At 41.8% G+C, this 26,262-nt stretch overlaps 1 protein-coding gene and 1 long non-coding RNA gene across 4 annotated transcripts in view; one reads left to right on the top strand and one right to left on the bottom strand.

Annotated features, from left to right (window-relative positions):
* DPYD (dihydropyrimidine dehydrogenase) overlaps positions 1-10,480 on the bottom strand; it is a 368,218-nt gene extending 357,738 nt beyond the window's left edge. For 2 of the 3 annotated variants that reach the window (XM_072867679.1, XM_072867677.1), the window contains exon 1: positions 10,377-10,480. Coding sequence is in view for 1 of the 3 variants with exons in the window: in XM_072867676.1 (XP_072723777.1) it covers positions 10,377-10,415 (39 nt within the window). In the remaining 2 variants the exon portion in view is untranslated. The remainder of the gene's footprint in view (positions 1-10,376) is intronic. The other variant, XM_072867676.1, reaches the window with a different exon arrangement.
* Positions 10,481-10,598: 118 nt separating this feature from the next.
* On the top strand, positions 10,599-25,742 carry LOC140654269 (uncharacterized). Its single transcript, XR_012043380.1, has 3 exons — positions 10,599-11,031; positions 17,735-17,822; positions 20,827-25,742. It is a non-coding gene; the product is annotated as an uncharacterized lncRNA (long non-coding RNA).
* The last annotated feature ends 520 nt before the right edge of the window (positions 25,743-26,262 follow it).

A 26,262-nucleotide genomic window follows, 5' to 3' on the forward strand; every position in this document is an offset into this window, starting at 1 on the left:
TTGTTAAGGCTGAAATCAGATCTTGTATCCACCTGTAGTTATATTCCAAAATATTACACTACACATGATACTTTGTGCACAAATCCTCACACCAATTACTGATAACATTCCTTAAGAGCTAGTACATAGACCTAAAATGACACACCAAGAAGGACAGCGGGCTTTAATTTCATCAGTACTAAATCAAAGCCAGTTCTGGTACTCATTCCCATTTTTGCCCTGAGCAGTAAGTGATGGAGTACTTCTTCAATAATGATTTAATTTACAATTAGAGTTTTCCTAAATGCGATGGCTACACCCTATCTCACAAGCCTCATTTTTAACCTTAACATGTGACATAATATGAAAACTGCTGACACAAATAATTGACTGCTTTATTATAAATAAGAATACTTAAAATTATTTTTAAAATGGCTCATAAATCCACATTAAGTCTACTTTATTGATTTCAGAAAAGTTCATTTTATTTCCATAGAAATATTCCATGATCTGAGCACTTAAGAAAAAAAATCACTTTTCTCAGTTTTAACTGTCATTGAAATATCCTTCATTTCAAAGATATCAAGAAATTATCACTATTCATTTTCAATACAAAGCCTCTTACATTTCAGCTGTCATTTTCAAAAAATCATACTGAAAATAGTGTTTCTAAGCAGAGTTCAGTTGCAGTGTAATAAGTAATAATTTCATCAATTAGCAGTATTCAGCATCCACTGAGAGTTCTCTCACTATTATTTTATTCATAGAGTCCTTTGTGGAAGTAGCATACTAAAAAGATCCATTTATCCTTCAAGGTTTTTCATAAATGTGTCATACATCTTAGAAAACAATTGGTTATTATTCTCGCTCAATCTAAATAACTATAATAACTTCCAGGTGTAAAACCTCTTTTTATACTTCCAATCTTCTTTACTCACATTATGGGTCTACATTTTTAATAACCTATTCTAACACTTCTACCTACTTTCACATATGCATTCTGGAGTTTTGCATGGATGCTAGACATGCCTGGATGGGAGGGTAGTCAGTTTATTGTTAAGAGCAGAATAGAATTGGGTTTCATAGAATGCCCTTCACAATCAAGGCAAAAACAAGCATTTTATAATGAGCTAGATGCTAGTATAGATGCTAACAGTTCAATGGCTGTAAAGGAAAATGCTGTGATTGTTAAATTCAGCAATAGCTTGCTTGCAGCACCTATTTTATTTCTCCTTCCCTCTATATCCCTCCACATATTTATCACCCCATTTCTCCTCACCCAAAAGGACATGTCCTGCCTTCTGTCCTTTCGTCTCAAGACTGCAAAGGGCTCCCTTCAGAGTACAATATTATCATTCCTTAATCAACTAACAGAGATGGGATTGGGCAGTATGAAGACCTCTCTCAAGGCTGGGTAGACAGCCCTGTGCAGAGTGTACAGCACAACCAAACATCCCCATCTTAGGAAATGGTAGCCCAAATTTCAGTGATGCACCTCCTGTGCAGCAAGCCTGCTTCATTCTTTCTAAGTTGGTCAAATGTTTTGTTGACCGAGAAAACCCTGGCCAGGACAGTTCATTCCAACAGAAGTTTCAATTTAAATAAGGCCTCTCAGAGCACAGCTACAAAATTACAACAAAGAACCAAGGAAAGTGCAGCAATATATTAATAAACAAACTAGGTACCACAACAACCTATCTGAAAATGGCACAGAGTCCAATCTCCATAATAAATATAAACCTAATGACATTGCTCATATGGCTAATACTTGAAAGAAGAGCATCATTAGGAAGAAGAGATTAACTAGCATCAAACTTTCAAAGCAGCTTTCAATTTTTCCACCTCATTTCTACATTCTCAAAGTGGTGTGCACAGGTACATCTATTAAAAAAACTGCATACACCGGCAAGACGTGTAAATCAGACAGTTTGGCTGCCTGGACACTTCTCTCTTTAATTACGTATATAATTGTTTTTGAACCTGAAATTAAAATGTCAGAATGCACCATGATTGCCTTTAACTGATGACTACCATCCCATCTAAATGGAAATATTTAGATTCAACACCTAGATATTTTTTTTAATTAGCTTTCAAATGAAGTCACAGGCAAGCATGTCTGCCTTCTCCCATTTGCACTGTTGGTGTCAGGTTGAACTGGAAAGGCCAACCATTTCAATGAACTAAAATAAACGTAATTTTAAGGTCAAGTCACTTGTAACACTTCAGGCAGCAAATGTCATACTGAAAATAAAATTGAACCTTGGCTTAAGCAGAGATGAAAGGTTTGGCATTTCAAGGACTTAATTGTGTTTATCACTTTAAATTTACAAATAAAACACCAGCATCACATATATTAATATTTATCATACTAATAAAGCTTTCTAAAACCATATGTATAAATACTGGAAGCATTTTTAAGAACAAAATACTTTTATAGGTGAGCTTACCCTGATTTCAAATGGTGACATCTCTGCAAGACCTAAAAACACTCAAAATTCCACATTGGCTTAGTAAGGCATCTCTGATCATGGTAAGAGACCAGATGTTTCATAAGAAGGTCTAAGTATTTTGACAGAGGGCAGAATTGAAATTGCCCAACTCGGTCCACAGCATAAGAAAACAAGGATGTTGAAAAAGTGGGTTATTTTGTTTGTTCTGAGACTACACATCAAAGGTATGGATGTATTTCTCCCCATCCCCAGCCTGAACAGCGTGACCCAAGTACTGGCCATCTAAGGTTGACATTCTAGGGCTATCGGACAGAGTAAGTCACCTCCCACCATTCACAACGCATGCTAATACACTGACATCTGAGGAATTAAAACATCTCATGGCTTCAACTAAGGCCTACCACTGTTTAATGTGGAACCTCCATCTACCCTAAACCCTTCACAAATACACTTATGGGTTTGATATAGACATCCCACTCATCCAGATGATGCATTTCCAAAGGGAATAAACCCCTCTTCTGTTGTAAGGCCGTTAGGGAAGGTTACGCAGTGATTTCCGAGCTGTCTCAGGGACAGAGTACATATCAGAATTGCTTCACAAAGAGATTCTTGCATTCTTCCTGCTTGCAAGGAAAACTGGATCCCTCTGGTGTAAGTCTGGGCTGAGAATGGTATTTCTACTACACCTTAACTGGGTAATAGCTTATGAATTGGATAATATTAAGAAAAAACTCCTATACATATCTTGATCTAAACAGTCCCCAAATGTACTTGCTTTGCATTTCATCCTCACTCTGTCTTCTAATTTTTGTTGTTGCTGTTGTTTTTTTCTAATGATATTTAAAGAAGCTTCCCCACTTAAATCCTATGTTCTTTGCCATCTGCAACAACAAAAAAGATTCAGGTATTTCTTATAGTTGTAAGAGCCTATGAGCAGAAAAGGAATTTAAAGTTAAACTTAAGACCCAGTCTGAATCACCTGTTATTTCATAAAAGAATACACCTGACCAATTTGAAAGCAAAATGTTCTTGTTTCTAATAAGCATTATTGTAAGACGAAAACCAGATAATTTAGTTCATTACCTCCACTTACGTCTTTACCTGCTTTCTTCCCCAGTCCCAATCTTCCCCATATGCCCTGGATATATCTGATTTTTTTTATATTTACATTTTGAATTATGGCATTGCATTTGAACTGCATACAGACCAAGACAACAAAATGCCCACCAAGATCTGTGTAGCCGATCTTTGTTGGCACATTTCACAAACTGATGGTCTGCACATGTAAAGATGCCAGAGACTTAGACTGTGCTGATCTGCAAGAATTCTGCCCTTAGTATACAAATGACAGCAAATGAAAATGAAAAGACTTTGAATACCATGCCCACACAAACGCCACCCTCTGAGCTTCTGATAAGACATTTATGGCCAAAGGTTTCCTAATCCCAAATGTTTGATTTCTTTGCCAAATCACATACTTGCCGAAGTCAAGGCACAAATCCTGCTCTTCTCAAAGGCGATGGCACAGGGCAGGGAGCAGAGTGTGTAACACTGTACTGATGAAATAAAAAAAGGAATAGAAATCATATGCTAATAAGAGGAGGGAGGTTGCCAGGCAACCAGGGAGGGAGAGAAAGCAGTTTTTGATTTGAACTCTGTGCTGTCAAAGGGTTAGCATAGCCAGAACAAACAGGACACATTCAATCCAGCTTGTCTGCAGCCACCGGGAATTTCAGCTTTTCTCAACATTTTAAGTAGAAGTGTGTTCCCAACTCAGCGCCAGCTATGTTTGTGCTCCCTGGGTCATTTTACTGACACTGGCAAAATGGCATAGGATAGGATGGACAGTAGATTTTTAAAAAGCCTCCATTTGAAACGCAGCAGTGTGTGCCTTTGGGTAGCACAAACTGCACTGGCTTGTAGGATGGAGATGCTGTGCAACCTTGGGTCCAAGCAAATCCCAGCCACACCTCTCTCAGCTGCACTGAAAACTGGGCAAGTTCTGCCCTGCTGCTAAAACCGCACCCCTTCAAATGCCTCTCAAAAGACTGCCCTGCACCACTGCACTCTTATCACATCTGATGGGCAAAATCCTGCCTTATGGATCTCAGCTTCCTATATCAACATGTAGTTTTACTTTCTTAAAAGATGTAACACTAAGCAGAGGAAAGAATAAAATTCAAGTCCAATCTGCAACATAAAAGCATCATGAAATCCATTTACGTAACAAAAAAGAAAATTAATTTCAGTTCCTTGTTTTCAGAGTTGTTAACTGCAGTGACAACCATCATAAGTCTCATAACGGCCTGCATTTCTCATAAGTTCCAGCCGTGAGAAAAGGTGGGAGTAGCAGGTCTTATTTTAAAGACCTTCTTACAAAAAGAGTAAAAATTTTAAAATGTGGAAAAAATTGGACGTTGAATTCATGAGTAACATTAAAACTCAAAAGGTCGAAGGAAAATGAAAAGCACAACAGCCAATTTCCCCCCCTCCCCGCCCCCAATATCATTATTTTGGAGAACTTGACTGAAAATTCAGTGCTACAGTTTAGCAGGCTATCAGCAGTGGAGGCAAGACCGTACATAACTCTTTGAGCATCAACGGGATTCGCATATACAACATGAAAAGATAACATGTTTCATGAACTTTATACTTTCCTTCCTACTTGCCAGACCAGGTTTTAACCTCATGAGTAAATCATATTGTTCAATTATCCAAGATAGACATGATAACTGTGGTCTTATAATCTTCCATGAGGTCTTGGTAATCATGCTATAATTGCTGTTCCACTCAGCTAAGAGTTTCCTACAATAAAAAGACTAAAACAATGAAAAAGCTTGAGAAATTCATTAAACAAAAATAGCTAAACAGGAAGTTTTGTTTCCTCACTGACTGCTCATCAAATGACCCTAGAAAGACACAGCCATCAATCTGGATCAGCCATCTGATCACGGCAGGCTATAAAGCAATAACTTAAAAAAATCCTACATATTAAAGCTTCGTTATGGAACTTCAAACAACTAGCAGGTATCTACCACAGAGAGAGACACTGTAATAACTGGGGCTTTTTAAAATAAAAGTTTAGCCTAGATCAAAGAAAGCTAGCTTCAGCTATTTATTCACATAACCTTTGCTTGACAGTTCTGCGAGCCATGCTGACTTGTAGGATTCCCTGCTATATTGCTGGAGGTTTCCTGTGTTTTTTCACTATTCTTTATTTTTCAATCTTTGCCCTGCTTCCCCCTTTAGAGGACATCAAGCTTAGCTCTCAGACGTACCTTCAAAGCATCGCCTTTGCTACCTGCAGCCTTTCACTGTTCTAGTCCATTTGTATTGGGAGAAGAATAAACCTGACAAGCAAAACTTGCTTACCTTGCCGTCATAGCCTGTGCTTTGTAGCACCCACTAAGGTTATATCCCAGGGAAAGAAGAACCATCACTGCTATCAAACCTGCTACTTTAAGCAGTATGGAAACTGCAGGTTGTACAATAAAGCTGAGGCTTGAGGCTTAGAGGCATTTCCCAGGTGCCCCTTGCATGCAGCAGGGAGCGTGGCACAAGAAGTCCTGTTCCCCCACCTACCCGACCCTGGAACCAGCTGCAGCCCTTGAGTTCAGGTGTGCTGACTGCATCATTTGTGAGCTGCTCAAACAGGCTATAACCTCATTCCACCTTCATTAGAGCCTTCAGAGAGCAGTGTATATGTTGCTGCTGAAGAAACTCAAAATCAACACACATGCACTGAGGAACTCTTGGAGCCTCCTGTGTCCTCGCTAAGGTCAGCACCCAATGGGCACAGTCTGGCCCTTAAAAAACACTCCTCTTCACCCTGAAGTTAATGTGGTTTGTAAAGCTTTTGTCCACAATAGGCAACAGCAATTTATTTATACCTATGGATTACACCATCACAGAAATAAGAGTACAGTGTACAAGAAGCACAGCATGGATGAATTTTATAATAACTTTTCAAACAAAAAGATGTGATTTAAGAGACATCTATACTTTCCAAAGCTAAATGAAGAGAAAGTTTGACACAGTTACACTGACAATGTTCATTATATTATATGTGAAAGCACCACAAATTTACCCTGGTAATTCTCAGACGATTCCCAGACTGCTATTTCAGAACATGGCTCTAGCCCTTCACACCTTTCCTTTTATTCTCACAAATCAAGCATCAGTGCTGGCATCTGGAAACAGCTGTGACAGCATGCTAGATACCCAGCTGCTGTCCCAGCAAGGAATTGCCCATTCATCAACACCCAACTCCCCTTTAAACACATGCAATAGATGATTCAGAGGGAAGGTTAGATCTGTGAAATGCCAACATACTCTCTACCTACTGTAAGAACAACAATGCTGTTTCATACTAAAGTATGTTGGGGCGGGTGGATGTTAATTTACTGTCAATGTTTTAGGTTTGTGACAACTGTGTGCCAAAGCACCTCTGCTCTGCTGAGAAGAAGCCCTTACCAAGGAAGGCTGGGAGTCCTACTTTCACCAGCTGTAGCCTGGATGGCAAAGAGCTAGAAAGCATCCACTACCCAAACATCACCGAATGAGATGACTAGAGGGACTGCAGAGAAAGACTGGAACGCAGTCAGGAAAACATAGCATGCAAAGAACAATATTAAGTAATGTCATTCAAGGTTGTGTCAACCTGCATGAACTCAAGAAACTGAGTTAAGATTCTACTCAGCACTCCACAGTTTTGCCATTCATTAATATCTGAGTACTCGATCTGACAACTTTAATTCTTTAAAGAACCCTGATGTTTCCAATAGATACAATTATGTATGGTTTACACACAATGATAGTAAGGAATCAGCTAAAAAGAAAAAAAGGGAAGGCAAAAAAAAGGAAGACTTTCTTTCCCAGAGTATCATTGGAAAAGGTATGTATGAAGCCTGTAAACACTATCTGGAGTTTGAATGTACATTTGACATACAGTTTCACCTTACAAGTTAGAAAGGGAATGCTGTCCTCATACTGTAAATTTCAAAATTTCTTATAAAGATCTAGAGATGCAATAAATAAAAAGCCAAGACAAGTCTTTGCACCATACATCCAAGGTAGGTACTTTCACCCACAGCTATTTTGGAATGGGCTTTCTTTCCTTTTGCTTAGAGTTTCTGCACCCAAGGGATATTCTCAGCACATTCTGATAGATTTCACCAGATTCCACCTCCCTCTCAAAAAAAAAAAAAAAAGCAGCATTTGGGTTTTGTGGGGTTAGCAGTTGTTTGGGGTTTTGTTTGGTTTGGTTTTGGGGTTTGTTTTGGTTTGGTTTTTTAACACTAACATTTTTTGGAGAAGACCCTATATTTTAATCACTACACTCCTAGTCTTCCACAATTTGGAAAGCAGACTTTTAGAACAAGATTACCTACATAATTTCTTCATCTGCTTTAGTTAGGCCAAAAGATTTCAGAGACAGGATGCCCAGGAGCTAAAGCTGCTGGCTAAGCCAACCAAGGGGGATGAGATTCTTCAGGGACAGCTTCCTGGAATTTTTATTTTATTAAATAAGTTGGAAAATTGGCTGTGATTTTACCTACTTCTAGCACAGATTCTTGGCTCCTCTTTAACCAGTGACATCAGTCTTTTTATCCGGCCTTAACTATCTAAATAAATGATAAAGTAGTACCAAGACTCCAAAGGTCATATTTAATATTTTAATTATATGAACTATGTTGTGTGAGATACTAACCATGGAGATAAGTTTAATGAAGTCATTCATTCGGTTTTTATACTGTAGCCCAGAAAGTGGCCAAAACATTCAAGTTGTGCTGCCAGTGCTCATGTTGATAGACTTCTCCACTCAACAACCACATTTCTGAGAATATTTATCTACAATGACATAGGCTTAGCTAACATGCACTTTCCCTACTTCAAAGAAAAAGATAAAATACATTTTTATTGAAAATACAGTACTTTTTTTTTCCCCAAAAAAAGTCCCATGCAGGGGAAAAAAAACAACAACAACAAAAATACCCAGAGAGCTGCAATTAGCCTATCAGTAATTATTGATATATTCATCTGGGAGACAAATCATACAGCGACTAAATTTATTCAAACAGATGGGGAAAGGACAATACATTTGGTTAGAAGTAGACTGCATTGATTTCCTTGCTAATTTAAATGAGTGCTGAAAACAAAAACACAGGAAGATACTGACCAAAGTTTCTATTTTCAACCTGAGAGTAAAGCAAACACTAGTCTTTTTCAAAATCCATCAGTTAGTCTTCTAAATCATGTAGTGGTACATACTATTACCAACACATGATCCTACAATAAGATATTGTTCTTTGAATCTGAGTCGTATATATCTAGAAATGCAAAACAATGTAATCCCAGAAATATTTTGCATTAAAAAATTGAGGAAAGCACTCCAAAACCTGTACTGCTAAAATCAAACTTTTGTAATAGAAAAATGAACACTTGAAGAAAAATCCCAGATTGGCTGCTCTGAAAACACTGAGCTGGTAAAAGACAGACAGTTCTGATTTCATACCACAGTGCCTCCCTAACTGCCAGGAAGACTTCTACAATAGTTCATTTTTCCCATTCTTTCCATGTTTCAGTTTTATCAGAGTATCTGTAAGAGCATTTCTGGACATTAGTCATGGTTTGAGCAGCAGCTCAGTTAGGAAATGGACTGGACACAAAAACCCAGTATGAGAACTGATGATAAAATTCAGTCACAACTGACCTAGAATGTATTCAAGCTGCTGCTGTACACGTTTATGTATTGTGGCTGGGCTCTCAATGAGCTGCAATAGCCCACCCTAAACCTAATATTTTAACCTAATATTTTAAACTTCAAGGCATATCACAGCAAAAAGTTGTGTCAGGCTAGAACATGACTGTCAAACTACAAGTTGGTTTATCGTCACTTTGTTTTTATTAGACTCTCTAAAAGAGCTGAAGCTTACAGCCATGTGCAAGGTCCTGTGAAGGGTGGGGGAAAGGTACCTTGAGTCCCAACCATGCAACCTGGCTAACATCAGCAGGACTTCACCACATGTTACACTGCACTAGCCTTGGTCCCACTCCACCTCACCTCCACCTTGCACCGGGGCATGTCCGGACCCTACTTCCAAGCTCCCAGTCCGACCTGTGGCAAGGAATGTCACGCAAAAACGTTAAGTGCCACAGGTACTGGAAGCCACTTAGCTACTCCTGCCATCCTGCTCAGCATTCCATGCAACTGTTTTACTTCCACGAGACACAGTGCAGTACGTCAGCTCAGCTTGGCCCATTGCAGGACAGTGAGGAACTGAGGGCCCGCACACCTCCGACAGCCCACAGGCAGCTGCAGGCCACTGAGGCCAAGGCCGTGCGGCACTGTGAGAGAGCCCGGCCTGGCAGCTTGCGGCCCGTGAGGCCGCCCAGGGCCTCCTCAGGCCACTGCCCCCAGCAGCCCTGACCCGCATAAACCCTCCCAGAGCCGGAAGGGACGCCTCACCGCGGGAGACGGGGCTCGCCCAGACCCAGCCCTCGACTTCGCCGGCGGGGAGTGACAGGAGGCGGCGAGAAGGGGAGGTGCCGGGCGCCGCCCCCTCACACCCCTCGGCCGCGCGGCGGCCCCGCTCACCTGGGCGAGGGAGCGGAACGCGGGGCGAGAGCCGGAGCGGTGCCTCAGCCCGCCGCCGTCGCCCCGGCGGCCACCCCCGACGAGGGCTGCGGCTGCCCGGGCGGCAGGCCAGCCCCCGGGGCCGGGGCTGGCTCTGCCCGGCACCGCCGGGGCTGCCCGCGGCCGGCCCCGCGGCGGGGCGGCACGGCGGAGCGAGGCCCCGGACGCCGCTGGCGGGCAGCGGCAACAGCGGCGGGGCACTTCCTAACGCAGCCAAACTTTGCTGAGCGCTCCCGGCCCGGGCGCCGCCGCCGGGCAGAGCCCCCTCCCCTCTAGCGACAGCCGCACGTCCCGGCAGGGCGAGTGGGTACCTCAATGTCCACCGGGTCCCGGCTCAGCACACGAGCCATGGTGTCCGCACCGCCACCGCCTTCCCCCGGCTCCCCGCAGTCCCAGAGTGGAGCGGAGCGGAGCGGAGCGCGGGAGGAGGCGGAGCCGCCAGCCCGGACAGCAACGCCCAAGTGGGCGGGCGCCCCCCGCGCCGGGCCGGGGCCGGGGCCAGGGCCGCCCCGCCGGGCACAGCCGCGCCGGGTCAGGGGCGGCCCGGCGGCGTGAGGGAGAGGTGGCCCCGCGGGACGGGAGCGTTCCCGGCCCGGCGCCTCGGCGCGGTGAGCGCTCGCGCCGCTTCACCTCAGGCCCGCGGCGGGCGTCAATGGTCACCGAGGGGAGAGGACGCGGCTCGGCAGAAACTCTCCGCAGGGGCTTCACGGCACGCTCCCCCCGCTGGGAAACGGCCCCGCAGCTGCAGGCCTCAGGCGGCGCGGCCGTGGCATCGCCGCTGCCCAAAGGGCAGGTGCCCGGCGGCCCAGCCTCGCCTCCGTGAGTTGCCACGGCACCCCTCGCTAGAGCCCACGGGCACTCACCCCTTCTCAGTCCACCGGCACGCCGCAGCCTCCTTCGCCGTCATCCACATGCATGCCACGGCCTCCTTCGCCATCGTCCTCCCCATGCCCGGTTGGTGGAAGGGTAAGCAGGGACAGGGCCGAACCTCACCCCGGTTGTTTTTCCACTTCATGAAAATCCCACAAGAGGAGCTGCACGCCAGGGCCGCAGCCGCTCTCCCGCCCAGAGGCAAAGAGGGAGGACCCTTCCCGGGGTCACACATACACCTTCCAGCATTACTGGCCTGGGCTGTCCCTGAACCTTCACCCTGCTCCCCACAGGCACAGCGAGCCTTTCCTCCCCCTGTGTCCCCTCAGGAGAATCCCCCCCGCAGAAGCCATCCTGCCGCAGGGAGTGCCGCAAAGGCAAGCAGGCCAGGTCACGCGGCCCCTGTGCACTCTTAAGTTTCTTTCCTCCCAAACCCTGCGGTTGTTTAATACCTTAAACACAATATTTATAGTATCATTGAAATAAACATTCCTGCTGTAACATGCCTACAAATAAGTTCTGCCTTCCCTACTACCTCAAAAAACAGCAAAAGCAGGTATTCTCCATTTGGAAAAAAACTCAAACACTGTAACATCAGTTTCTAGACAGCACTTTAAAGTAGGCACACCCAAAATATAAAAGCTTTTCTCATCATTTCACAAGAATAGAGGAGTTTTAATTATGACTGGTCTTTGCTTTTCCTGTTTGCATGCCAGGCGACTTCTTGGGCTCTCTCCCCTTCGCAAAAGAGAATCCCATATCTGGTGTTCAACATGCTCTTTACAGCACTTATTTTATCCGGTTAGCTTTCATTCTACTCTTCTTTATTACAGCATAAAAAGGACCAAAAAAGGGCTTCCCACTCTTATTTGCTTTATAAAAAGCCTGAAAAAGTATAAGTAGCTTCTGCACACTGATGACCCTTTGGGTGCAGTAGAGAATAGGTTTGCCTTTTCTCTTCCTTTCATGTCTCCAGAGAGAATGCCTCTCACGGAATAGCATGGAAATTTTCCTTTGCATTGTAATTATTTTATTTCTTTCCATCTCTGTAAATGAGCACTTTCAAGATGCCCAGTGGAGATTTTGTTTCCCTTGTAAGATGCGGAGAAATAAGGTTGCGGTCTTTTGTGTCTCAAGTGAGAGCTGTGTTTTCTCAAGTCTCTGTTTCAGCACTATCGCATAACAATTCTTGCTGATTACAATCACCCATGCAAAGCAGTTAAAGTGTTGGCAGGAAAATCAGATGCAGGATCCCCTGCATTGCTAGTACTTATCTCTAACGAATCCAAGAATCTGGTTCATTTCATTAATATTGACATTGCTGAGCCAGCTCGGTGGTCTCTGGTGCTAGCTGGGGAGTTTTCTAGTGGTGTTTGCTCCTGATCTACAGCAGTATATTGACTATACAAGTGCATTAGGCCCGTAAGTCATTTTCACAAGGAATATTTCCATGTATATGAAATAATAAACTGCTTTGTGTCCAGCCATCTTCAGTTTGCATTCATTTGTTCTAAAGGAGCAGTTACATTAGAAGAGACTAGCAGCAGCCACTGGACTCTCCAGTTTCATTCTGTCCTGCCAGGTTTTCAGCTGTTACAGATAACATCCTTTTGAGGAACATCCACTTCTTTTTGGAAAGTGTCATCACACACATTTTCTCTTTTGCACTGCGGGTTATAAATCCTTGGTTACCACCATTTACCTACCAAGCCAAATGAACATGACGCCTGTAGGATTTTTGCCCTGTGAAACCAGTAAAGAGTAACACCATCTAAATTTCATAGAAGTAGGGTTTTCCCCTCCAAATGCAGCAGGACTTATTCTGCCAATAAGTACAGGTCAGAGAAAGGGATTCAGAGACCTAACTATACCCTGCCTTACTTCACAATTTGTATTTCTTGGTAGAGGGGGGCTCCTCTTATTTCCCCTCCCACACATTTCTCCTGGGGATCAACTTACTGCCTGAAAACCATGGCAGTCAGCCAGTCTGTGTCAGCCTGCTGCAGTTGCCCCCTTCCCCCAGCAGTCTGGGAGGGCTGGCCTTCCATGGATCACCCTTCTGATCTCTGGAATCTCAGCTGCAGCAAATAGTGCTCTTACCAGCACTGAGCTTCTGTACAGCTGAACTTTGTTTCAGGAAATAAATGAGCAAAAACAGGGAGGCATGCACAACATTCATCAGAATACAAGTCTTCCCACTTTTCTAAAGCAGAAGTTATAACAAATTTTAATAAGAGAAGTGTTACGCAGCCTAAATATAGTTTTGGCTTTTTTCTGGAAGAAGTGCTACGCCTCTGATTTTTAAATTTTTTTTTTCTCCCCCCTAGCAGGGTTTTGAAAGCAGCAGAAACAGAGCAGTGATGCTAAAGACCTAACTTCCACTTCTGGCATGAAATGCTGTTGAGGCTTGGTTGAGTTACAGGCTTTTGAAAATTGCCATTAACCTTTTGTTCCTTGTGCTCTTCAGGTAAAATTTGCTCACATGCCAAAGAAATAATTGCACATGAACTTTCTCAGAAAACCTCCAGGCACTCACTGCCACCACAGCAGCAACAGCCTTGTGCTGGGAATGGCTGCCTGGTTGGGAGGGCAGAGCAGGGCACCAGGCAGCGAGCAAGGCCATGTCCTTCAAATTCAAATGGTTCCAGGAACACAACCTGCAATCTAAAACAAAAGATTCTTCTCCTCCAGCCATTGCAGTAGTTAATCTGTGAGTTTAAAGGGTAAACTGTAAACTCTGAAAGTTCAGCATTCAAATTCTGGCAGTGATGTATTAGGGAGCCTAGAGGTCTCAGTGTACTGACTTATCATACAAGCAACTCCCCACTTTTTCCTCAAAACTGCCACTGATTCACATCAGTTCACGTACTAGAGAGACGGGACATTCCAGACTTTAATTTCCTGTGCAGTTGTAACTTGGACCTGGTGGGCAGTCTTTAATCACATAGTATTTTTATTCCAGGACCAGTTTCCTCACTCATTGTATATGATGAAGAGTGATGGTTACAGTCTCACAGCTAGCGTCTCCCAACATCTGAATGCCTGATTTAGCAAGCCAGATTACTCATTACACTTAAGCAAGTTCATCTGTCAAATTCATGGGATTGAGAAAAGCTTGAAGTGAACCCAAGTTGCTCTTTTACCTTCTTTGAGCACCTCAGTATGACAGTGCACAGATTTACATTTCAGTTATTTGCTGTTTCTGACCTCTCAGTTTGGCTTGTCAACTCCCAAGTGCAATAGTCTAAAGGTGATATATCCAGTATGCAAAGGGTCCAAGAGAAATGGGATTAGCAAGAAAATGCCATGAAGATGACAAGCTGCTCCTGAAGGCTCCCAACAGCTACTCAGATGTTAGTTTGATTTCTTGCCTTACGCTAGGAGTCACAGTAGTAGTGTTGTTGACTTTCCCAGGACAAGGCAAATCCCCTATTAAAGTTGAAAGAAGTAGCCCCACTTATTCCAGTGCCAGGTTCATCAACTCTGAAGACATCTGTGTTGCATGTCTTCACTGTACTGGTGTCAAGGAGGAAACAAGTGTATACACATGAAAAAGTTGAAGTGTGAGAGGGAGAGGTTTTACTGTACTGTTTCTGAAAGGTCCGTAAGTGAAGAGCCATAGAGTAACTATGCCATCCTTTGTCCTCCCTCATTCTAATCCAGTCCAGGGGGACTGGAATTCAAGAGTTAATTTGGGAAGTCTTGCTCTCACTACCTCTCCCAAATAGCAGCGTTGACGTTGAAGGAAGTATATGGTTACAACTGTATGCATTTCTTCACCCATTTAGGGAAAATGCTCAACTTAAAACATTCACATTAGTGAAGAAGTTTACCTTGCCTTTCTAATCTGCTTGCTTACAATTAGATTTGCAGTGATCTTCAGAAAGAGTAGCTACACAGGATAACCCAGGGCATGCCACAGTACAGGAGTACAAATGTGCTTGAAGTGTGAGATATACATAATTATAAGTTCTGTTAGGAGGAAACTCTGACCGTTACTCAGACATAGCCTTTGGGCATGGAATCGTAAAGCACAAACAGATGAATAAATAACATAAAATGGCCACCATGTGAGCTTTGATAAGTGTCCAAATGCATTTTAAACTAAAATGAACTGTTCTTTACTGAGTCCACTAATTTATTCCAGCCATCTGTGGCAGTGTAAACAAAAGCTTGTCTCCTAAACTGCTTTATAATTTTTCAGATGTACCAAGGACCACAAGTTTCAACATGATCATCTTGGGGGAAAAAAATTAAGCAAAAAGAACCCACATATTTTCACACCACAAACATCTTTTGATAACCACTATCATGCAATTCAAAGAAATATTAAAAAGTAAAACTTGTTTCTGGCATAGCATAATGTTTTCCTATTTAAATGCCACCAAATGTTTCTTTAGGATATTTTAGGGGATGGAAAAATCTGTCTATTTTTTTCCCCCTCCAGTCTCCAGTGAAGACATCTGTAGAAAAATCCTATATTTATTACTAAGCTTGAGAATTGCTAAATTGATGCCCTGGGTTTGCACTGGTCTGAGAGTCTTTTCTCTGTATGTGCCTCGAATTATTTTCAGTCTCCTAATGTGCTTCTCACGTTGCTGAACCTTAGCTAGGTAGAATAGTCAGGAAATCTGAGTGTTTATAAGCTAAAAAGTATACACATTTAGCATGAGTCTTCCCTGGATAAAAGCAATTACAGATCTCAGATTAAGATGGGATTTTGGAGCATTGAACCTGGGGAAGAGGAGGCTGAAAGTACTTTACATGAAAAGTATGTTGGACTTAATTTTAGAGACACTGTGCAACCACTCAGTTACATCAGACCAAATTATCCTTTCTGGACAAAAAAGGAAATCCACTATAGGATTTGAAAATCTGAAGTCACTTAGTTGCCTCTGAGACATCTTGTGGTTGTGGTGGTGGAAGGGGTGTCACATCCATCTCTTTCAGCCCTGGGTGTTAGAAGCAAAGGGTGCTCCTTTCCAGACATACGCACCTCTAGGATGAGAAGAGTGAAAAATAAGTTTTGTTTTGAAGGATCAGACCATTTGCACTGAGGCCCAGTACACTTCATTATTTGCATCTTCTACATTCCCTGTGTCAGCAAGTTTGTGACAAGGGTGAGGTCTGCCTTTTGAATGAGACCTGGTTTGGAGCCTTTTCATTGTGCAGCAGTGAAGTAGGACAAAATGATACTGAGGTCACCTGAGATTCCTGTAAACGTCAACTGGTTGGTGTCTGTGCAAACTGACCTTCCAGCCCTCCATCCCCTGTGCACAGAAGGTTTCCAAGTCTCCAAGAAGTCAGACTGCCAAGCTATTAGAGAATGGGTTTACTACATACCTAACTTCTGCCAACAGCAAGTATTTCTCCAGTCAGGTAAATATTAGAGATGGTGACTTACTGCCTAGCTTATGACCATGCCAAATTAACTACTTCTGTGCTTGCAGTTTCAAAGGGAAGCATGCAGTGAGATCAGAGGAAGATCAGCCTGTAAAATAGACAGACACCACAAATATATTCACTGAATTATTGGTATGAATTCATCCCTTCCAACAAGAGCAGGAGATTTTTCTTTTTTGTTAATAGGATTTCTGTAGTTGTGTTGCTTTCCAGAGATACTGACAAGGTACAAACTGGCCTCTTGAATTGTTTACAAAATATTACTACCATTTACTATTGGTCTCTACAGTTGCAGCATAACTGGTTTCAACTTTGATAGCTTTTCAAATGCCTCACAAAACAAACATTTGACAAACAAAATGGCTACCATTTACTTTTTTAAATGACTATTTTGTAAAGAAAAACTGCCACCAGATTAACATCCTTGAAACAAATAAACTGTTGGTGTGTATGTATTGTTCTTATTTAGTAGTTCAAAAAGGAACAAACAGGTTTGTGTTTGCCTAAAAGAAATACAATAACTGATGGTAACTCAATGTCCCTTTAAGTAATTGCAGTTAGTCCTTTGTCTCCACAATACATCCATTACTGTCATGGCTGAAATCCCAGACATACTTGGCAATTCCCAATGATCAGCAACAGCAGTTTTAAGATAGTTTAGTACCTTTTCAACACCTTCAGCTATGCCTTGTGACCAAACAAAAAAAATCTGACAGTCATTGCAGAATCTATTATTAAAGTACTAATGAGAGCACTACAAAAGAAAAACCATAGCAACTGATAGGAACTATATGCTAGCCTCATCATAAGTCAACTTGGTAGGCAGGTTTACCAGAGAAATCTCAGTTTTAACAGTAAAGGCTAAACAAGAATAAAGAGTTACCTTGTCTGATTTTGTAATGCGAACACTTTCATTCTCCCTAGCATACGTATGATGCGTGACATTCCCAGAGGACTGTGTGCTTGCTTGGAGATGAAAATTTACAAGTGACATTAGTTGTTTAGCTGTGTAAGAGCACATATCAGTTTTATATTAACAGACATCTTCCCATTTAGTTATTACAGTACACAAAAATTAAAATTTTCTTTTTCATGTTACTTAAATACATACTGGATTGGCATTAAAACAGTGAAGCTGTCTCCCTCCACCCGTGCTCTATGTAAACACTAAATAGGACTCTGCACATTTTTAACCCAACTCTTTGCATGCCTGTGAGATACTTCCTATAGAGAGTTCCATTTACTTGCAAATGATTCGTTTACACTGGCCTATGACTTCAGCAGCTGTGGCCATACACACAGCGAAATGTATTGCTCCTATGGCAAGATTTAAACACAGAGTTAAAAGGCTGCAAGTTGAAAATAATTCTCTAATAGAGGCTACTGTCTTCTCCAGGTCTTTACAGTACTCAGTGCAACGGACCCCAGCTATAACTTGGATTTTATAATAGTATTCAACAGCCATCAACACTTAACAGATACAGGTAATTAACGTGAATATTTTATTTAAGCCAAGCAATGAAATATTACTGGAGAAAAACTGTTCTATGGTGCTTTACATTGCATAAATAATTGCTGTAAGGTAACATAGTGCTTGGGCTGGAAACATGAAGTAGAAGCCCCCAAAGCACTAACCAGTACACCTTTTGCTCTGTAGCTTCCAGCAAATAGGGCAAAAAGAACAAAAACTTGACTAAGTTTTCCATGGGATAGTTCAAGAAAATTTCTCTTCCTTACCTTGCTATAGAGCTGACTTTTACCCAGGACCTATACACTGCGTAGAAGAAAGCCTGTTTCCACTTACAAGTCTCAGATGTGGCTGTAGCCCCCAACTGTTGGTATAAGATGTGGATAAAGACTATCCACAGCCTCAGTTGTTGACTAGAGAACTGATGCTCAGATAATATAAATGGCTTGTAGTACATCCCTATGTCCTTGCTAAACTACTAGGCTGATGGCACGGTAGTCATCTGTCTTGGACTGTTTTGAGCAAATTCCTGAGGCCTATTTCACCACTTCAGAAATAGCCAACTTTACAATCAGCAACAGTTATTGCCTTCTTGGCAAGATTGAAATGAATAGGAGAAATTAATTCCTTCCCAAGGTCCCTGCAAAATATGGGCAAGACGTTAATTCTCTGCCACCCTAGCCTAAGGTAGCAATCGTCAATAGAGCAAACAGTCTGCATCATCATTTTCTCTCTAATTTAATCAAGGTCATATTAGATCACTACATCAAATCAAGCAGAGTCAATCTGATGAAAAAAAATCTAAGCTAAACCAGTTTCCTTCTGGAAATTAACCCCTTATCACAAACGTAATCTATCAATGCAGACCATCTTATTTCCACTGAAAATGACTACTGCTATAGAACACACACCATGCTTTAAAAAAATAAATCCTCTCCCACCAAATAAAACAAGTTTACATTGTCTAATCTCATGCCTAAATTTGTGGATTTTGATCAGATTAAAAAATTTAATTTTTTCTTTTATTTTTGTTTCCTCCAAAACTATTTCTTCTACCTTTCTCTTCTTCTTTACCTACCAGTAGCCCCATAATACCAGTTGACCTTATGACAGCTTTTCTAGACAAATGTCTTGCATACACAATGTCGTCACTTCTCTGATCATCTATCATTTTACATCATGTTTGGGGTTTTTTTGCCAGATATTATATTTAAGTCTCACACAGGAAAACAACAACTTTAATGGAATACTGAAATGTATGCCTAATAAAGATGTACTGTATTATGCTGGGTGCTATTTACCTCATGCAGGGTTAGATCTTAAAAAAAAAAAAAAATCATGGTGTTTGTGGAGCTGTCCACTTCTTACACAAAGGAGCAAAGTAAAAGGTTTGTCTTCCTGGTAGTTTTCTTTGGTTGGTTTTGGTTGTTTGGTTTTTGGTGGTTTTTTTGTTCACTTGGTTTTAAGATTATGTCCACTAGAGTTCCTTCCCCAAATTTGTACCAATTATCACTTTTTTCATTGCAGCACCTACGTGTCCAAGATTTGACTCTAACTGCATGATAATCCATTGCTATGGCAACTTTTGGCTAAGCTGCATTCCACCTTCCTGCAGAATGCCTGCAGTTAGGTGAACTACAGCCACAACAGCCAGCTGGGAAAGTGTGATCTCCACCTGGCTGGGACTCAGGGAGGGAGAGGGGGCACAGATATAGTCCTTTTAGCCCAAACGGCAAATTCCTGCTTCAAAACCTTCCGAAAACTTGAAGGATCCCTCCCACGTGCCTCATAACACCTACATCAATAGCTTCTATAGCCAAAACATTTTTTTTAAGCTTGTCAAATACTGACAATGAGATCATATATATACATGCATACTTGTCATTTCACACTTACTGCAGAGAGAACCTATATCACTGTCACCAGATATATTTGCTATAAGCCTGAAAGGAACAGAATATCATAGGATTTAGAAGGCCTTTTTATTTTTTATTCTTTTTCTCAATCACAGAAGAAATTAATCATCATCATATAAATAAAGCTATTGTAAATACCGAAGTCAATGGAGCTATGACAATTAAGATTGACTAAGGAGCTCCCCCACACACACACAGCCAGACCTGCAGTTGAACCACGTTGTAACAGACTGGCTGGCCCATCTGTTTGTTACGCTTGTTTGTTATTCTCCCATCATATACTTAAACTGTCAGCTCTGGTTTTGGGTTATATGCTTTGCAAGTACATACAGCCATTTAAAGATGGTGAGCTCCCCCCACCCCCGTTAAAGCCATGGTAACACAATTGGCCTTGGATCTGATTTTGCACTGCTTGAGTAATGTGACACTGAGCAAGTACTACTCACTACAGCTGTAGGCTGTGATCTTGCAACGAACAAGCCTTAGTATCAGCAGAATGAATTTGAAAGGATGCAGTCTGGCAGAGGAAGACATAGCTGGCTTTGCTTCTTCCAGTAACACTTTTTTCCTTGTAAGTCTATACCTCCATCTCATACTAATTCCACAGAACAAGATGAAGAGGGGACTAGTAGACTAGAAATATTTATGACTAAGTGTAACCTCAAAGTGTTTTAGAATAGGAATAATACACTTGGAATAACAACTGCTGTAAGTTCTATATAGATCTGTGAATTTTGGTAGGCTGTATTGTAGGGTTTCTGTTTTTTTCCTTTAGGGTTGAAATAAAGCACTCCTCAACAAAACCAAAAATGCATAGAATCCCTTTGGCCAAAACATACGTGTTTGGAGGAAAACATGGTTTGCCATTTAAAAGTTCTACAACTTAATTTAATTTTTAATATACAATTTAGGGCTCTCTATGTGGATTGTGATTTTTAATTTCAAAATCAGTTGTTATTTTTGCTATCTAACAACTATAAGATGCTATATTTTACCACCAAGATACTGTAATGAACCACTAGTTCAAGATTTGAAAATGTGTATATACCTATGGATCTGTAATTCCCTTCTCCCCATGGTTGAAGTTTGTTTTTTTTTTCAAAGCATATCTGGGTTTGGCAGATGGACCACTTGGTGGATAAGGAATTGGCTGGATGGTCACACTCAAAGAGTTACAGTCAACAGCTCGATGTCCAAGTGGAGACCAGTGACGAGTGGTGTTCCTCGAGGTCGGTATTTGGAGCGGTGCTGTTTAACATCTTTGTCAGCAACATGGACAGTGGGATTGAGTGCACCCTCAGCAAGTTTGCCAACGACACCAGGCTGTGTGGTTTGGTTGACACACACTGGAGGGAAGGGATGCCATCCAGAGGGACCTTGACAGGCTTGAGAGGTGGGCCCGTGCAAACCTCATGAAGTTCAACAATGCCAAGTGCAAGGTCTTGCACATGTCGGGATAATCCCAAGCACAAATAGAGGCTGGGAAGAGAATGGATTGAGAGCAGCCCTGAGAAGGACTTGGGGGTGTTGGTTGATGAGAAGCTCAACATGACTTGGCAATGTGCACTTGCAGCCCAGAAAGCCATCCATATCCTGGGCTGCATCAAAAGAAGCATGACCAGCAGGTCGAGGGAGGTGATTCTGTCCCCCTCTACTCCGCTCTCGTGAGACCTCACCTGGAGTACTGCATTCAGCTCTAGGGCCCCCAACATAAGGAGGACATGGACCTGTTGGAGTGAGTCCAGGGGAGGGCCACAAAGATGATTAGAGGGCTGGAGCACCTCTCCTATGAAGACAGGCTGAGAGAGTTAGGGTTGTTCAGCCTGGAGAAGAGAAGGCTCTGGGAAGACCTTCTAGCAGCCTTCCAGTACCTGAAGGGGGCCTACAAGAAAGCTGGAGAGGCACTTTTTACAAGGGCATGTAGTGATAGGACAAGGGGTAATGGCTTTAAACTGAAAGAGGGTAGATTTACATTAGATATAAGGAAGAAATTCTTCACTATGAGGGTGGTGAGGCACTGGAACAGGTTGCCCGGAAAAGTTGTGGATGCCCCATCCCTGGAAGTGTTCAAGGCCAGGTTGGATGGGGCTTTCAGCAACCTGGTCTAGTGGAAGGTGTCCCTGCCTACAGCAGGGGGGTTGGAACTAGATGATCTTTAAGGTCCCTTCCAGCCCAAACCATTCTATGATTCTGTGATCTAATATCGCAGAAAGCCTGTCTAGGTGTTTGATGATAATTAGCTAGAAAGTTAGCCTGCTAGAAATGTTATTCATCAAAATACCATTGAGTCCTGGGAAGATTGCAAGCCTCTGTTGGAAAGTTTCTCAGAGGCAGGCTACTTGGTTGCATCAGGTTTAAATTACATAAAGTATTGATTAAAGTCTTTCTCAATTAACTATTGCCAACTGAAAAGATAAAAGAACAGGCACACGAATGGCCAGGTTTAAGAGAACATTTAGGGTCAGGTTCTTGATTATGTTAGGGCTCAAGTTGTACTGCTCCACAGCAGCCCAGAGAGGCTCCTAAAGTAACGGTTGCTATTCTACCCTGACCCTGCAAGCTTCAAAATATGAGTGAGCTTTCCTCATGGCTCAAATTTTCTAATGACATAGTGCCCATCAGCTGTGCCTTGCCTCATTTGTAGCAGCAGAAAAGGACTCAAAGGATAGCATTTATACACAAACTCAGCATCAGGGAAATGAGGATTAAAGCTTCTTCTGCAACTTCTTCTTTCAGGACTACAGTATGTGCTTTGCATTCTCCAATTTAAACATATCTTTAGAAAGTATTTAATTTCTGTATATCAAAAAATTCTGTAAGTCTGCCAACATCATTATTTGGTGTTCTGTTTACTGAAGGTCATTTATCTGTGATATCTGCTGTTTGCAACACACAGTGCATGTTCATAAATCCAGGCATTCACTGATGGAACTTTGAGGGGTTAATTTTGCCCAGTCTTCCATAATCAGCTGCAGCAAAGCTCTGTGTCTTCCAATGAAGAAGCCTTTAGCCATCCCAAGCAAGGGGGCAAATAGTTTCTCCTCAGATGAGAAAGCTGTTGCATATGGCGTGAGTCAACTGAGATGACTTGAGCCATCTTTCTGGATGACTTTAGATAGCCCTTGACTACACAAGCAGTCAGGTCCCACCAACTTCAAGGAGTGCTTAGAAAGATGTGCTGTATGAAAGGAGTTCAGAACATAATCAAGAGCAGCCATTGCTATATCACAAATAGTTCCTCTTAAGGAACCACTGAAACAGTCAGTTAGAAGGAAGGGTACATCTCTAACCTTAAGAGCAACCACAGTAAATGGAGTTTAAACCTTAAGTACAGTTTTAGCCAACAATTTAAATACAAGCAATAGCAACACATGCTCCTTACAACACTTTCTTAGAAAGCCTATGCACCCAGGGCTCGGACCAGCAAGCCCAAGGTGCTGACAGGAGCCTGCTCATGGGACAGATTAAGCTGTATGCACAGCAGAAGCTAAACTCTTATCACATAGTCTCTCAAAAGAGACCTTTAAACTTTCTACAGACAAAGTCATAAGCAGACTCTGGACCCATTTGTATTACTGATGCCTTCATTGAAGGCAGAATCAATTTAATTTTTGTCCTTGTTTTGATTATATAGAACAGCATGTGTAGTTTCTTCTAAACCAATGGTGTATCTGAAGTTCACCATATCTAAACTTCAAGGATTTGCATCTCTTCCATAAAAGATGACAGTGATACCGAATACGAAGGGTGAATAAAAGTACTCAAAATATGAGTCTGTTTGGGCCAAATTTTAATATTGTAACACCTTGATTCCTACTTGAGTAACTGAGCATCTGAAGTTTCTACAATACAGATATCACTTCTATTATCACTATACACTCCACAGTAGGGTTTGTGGGGTTTTCCCCCCTTTTATGGTTTTATAAATGGTCTGTGCCTCATGTTCAGAACACTGATATCCTAAATAAAAATATTTAGTCACAGGACACATCAGCAACATTAAGCCATTACATCTACTTGTGCTCTTCCTACGTCCACAGTAAGAGAGCCATAGGATATTTTACAAAGAAAGAAGTGTGGGAGTATGTATAAGCATACATACCATACAGAGCGTACCTTATGTTTTTCTTCCCAACTCTCTTCTAACTTTTTGCTACAGGCTGTCATGCCTTTCCTTCCTCTTTTCATTCTGTTTTTACTATCTCTCAAAGTTAGTCAGCCCTTTTTTGAAGTGCCACAAGCATACCCCTGGGGCTGCACATGCTTCTTTGGTCTAAGCTTCTTCCTTTAATACACTTTTCCCCTTGTTTTGTTATCCCCTCCCCTTGTTCTTCTACCACCTGTTCTTCATCCTCTCTTCTCACTTGCCCTTTTTACCATGTGGAGCTTTTGCTATTAACTCTGTCACAGCATCAGGAGTCTTTTTTCTTATTGCTCTGTGATGAACAGTTTACATTTGAGTATAAACTCAATCTAGTTTTGTTATTTTTCAAGCCTACTATGTCTGCATTTGTAGCATTTATTTTAGTAAATAATGGGTCTGCAGGACACAAACCAGACTTTTAAACCAAAGTAAATCTTAAGATGTTAAGCAGAACAGTCACCTTCTGTCTGATTGATCCTGAGTCTTAGGGGATGGTCTACATCTGTTATGAGTTGGAATTATCCTCCTGCTTGGAGAAAAGTCAGAGCACTGGAAAAGAAAAAAAAAAAAAAGAAAGAAATCATAACCAAACCTCCTTCCAATAAAGATGCTTTGGATGTAATGAAATTAATCAAACAGCAATGCGGGATGCATAGTGGTCCTTTCCACCCAGTTTATCTCAGGTGGCTTCACAGTTTCCAGGTAATTACGGAAAAAAGGAAGTACACTAGCAGGGGGAAATATTTTTCTTTCCCTGCCTCTGTGGATGAGCATTAAGAAGTATTTCTTCCATATCAAGTTACTCTACTCTATGTTGCGTTTCACCTCACATTAGCATGAGTGCTGCAGCAGGATGTGAAGTTAACATAGTGTAATATGTGATAAACTTCTTTTGCTCCATGGGGAGCTACAACGATATGTGCTAGATTGTTGTTAAAAACATATGAATCCTGAGCATCTGTAGGACTTCCTTCCTTGCGATCAGGATGGCTTAGCATGTTTCTTATTATTATGTGTTCAGAAAAGAGTGAACTAGTCCTTTCTTTAGTAAAAGAAGGATAATGAAGAAAGCTAAAGAGATTAGGATGTAAACTCAATGGCCAGCAGCTTGACAGTTGAAAGTCAGCCTGTCTCTGGCAAAATCAGGGCATATCAATACTAATTAAGAATTTGGCCTAGTATTGGCAGGCAGAACCAGAAAATAAAGTCAAAAGGCAGTCTCATCAAAGGGACTTTCAGATACAAATAATAATCTTCATAAGTTAAAAAGGAGAATAACTGTGACAAATAGGCATAGGCATACAGGGATACTGTTTGGTACAGAACAGAGCAGGTGACTTCTTTCTAGTTCCTCAAAAAAATATAACAGTGTAAATACTAGTGACGTGAGGGGGGAAACAGTTTTTTTTCTATGACCTCTATGTTACATGCACCATAGAAAAGTCATTACTACACTCTAATCAAAGGTATCAGGAAAGTTGAAAAATTGAAATCCCAGATTCTTTAAATCAGTTGCAAAACTCACCTCTGTAATTAAGTTCTCTAAATCAGTAAGATTTCAGCAGAAACCAAATAATTGATTAAGGAGATCATAATACTGATCCATTATTCCTTCTAGTAACTCTTCCCATTGGAAAAAGCCTTTGATCCAGCAAAGACCTGTTCCTGCTCTCCTTGAGCTCTATAAGCTTTTTGCTCCTGCTAGGTACTAATTGATTTCATTGAGAGCAGGTGATCTTAAGTTAAGCAAATTTAGCTCCAATTCATGACCATGATTCATGCCTATCAGAAGCAGCAACTGTTTCAGAATGCAGATTTGCTCTAACCTCACCCTCTCCTGGGGCAGAGTAGAGGATATGACAGAAAAGGGAGCTTCAGCTTTTTTTTGGTAATTTGAGAATTATACAGGAGCATAAGGCAGGTCCTGACCCTCTGTGCTTTCCCCTTAGAGTCTGCCCTTTGATCTAAGGGACCTTGGTTCAGAAGCTTGCCGGAAATACAGAGCTTGCATGCAATGAGTGTGCAATACAGCAGCTGCATATGCCTGACTCATCACCTTTAAAGCAAGTGTAGGCAGCATTAGGATAGATAACAGGTAACTGTGGGAGTTTCCACCACTGTGAGACAGGTGAACACTGTACAGCTGTTCTTTATGTGTTATTCCCAAACTCTGCCCCTAGAACCCAGTGGAATAATGTGGATCACGGTATCCCTCTATGGCTGTACAGAGAGGTAGCACCCATTGACTCTTCCCGCGTCTTCTTACAATCTTCATACTCGTCATTGACTGAATTAGATGACATGGTGGGACCCATCATAATTTACTTCCCCTTCTATGCCTGTGTTTCAACTCTATAAACAACATCTAAGAGTCCCTGTTTGCCATCTTTTTAATG

Source organism: Ciconia boyciana, chromosome 7 (genome assembly GCF_034638445.1).
Source record: "Ciconia boyciana chromosome 7, ASM3463844v1, whole genome shotgun sequence".
Lineage (NCBI taxonomy): Eukaryota > Metazoa > Chordata > Aves > Ciconiiformes > Ciconiidae > Ciconia > Ciconia boyciana.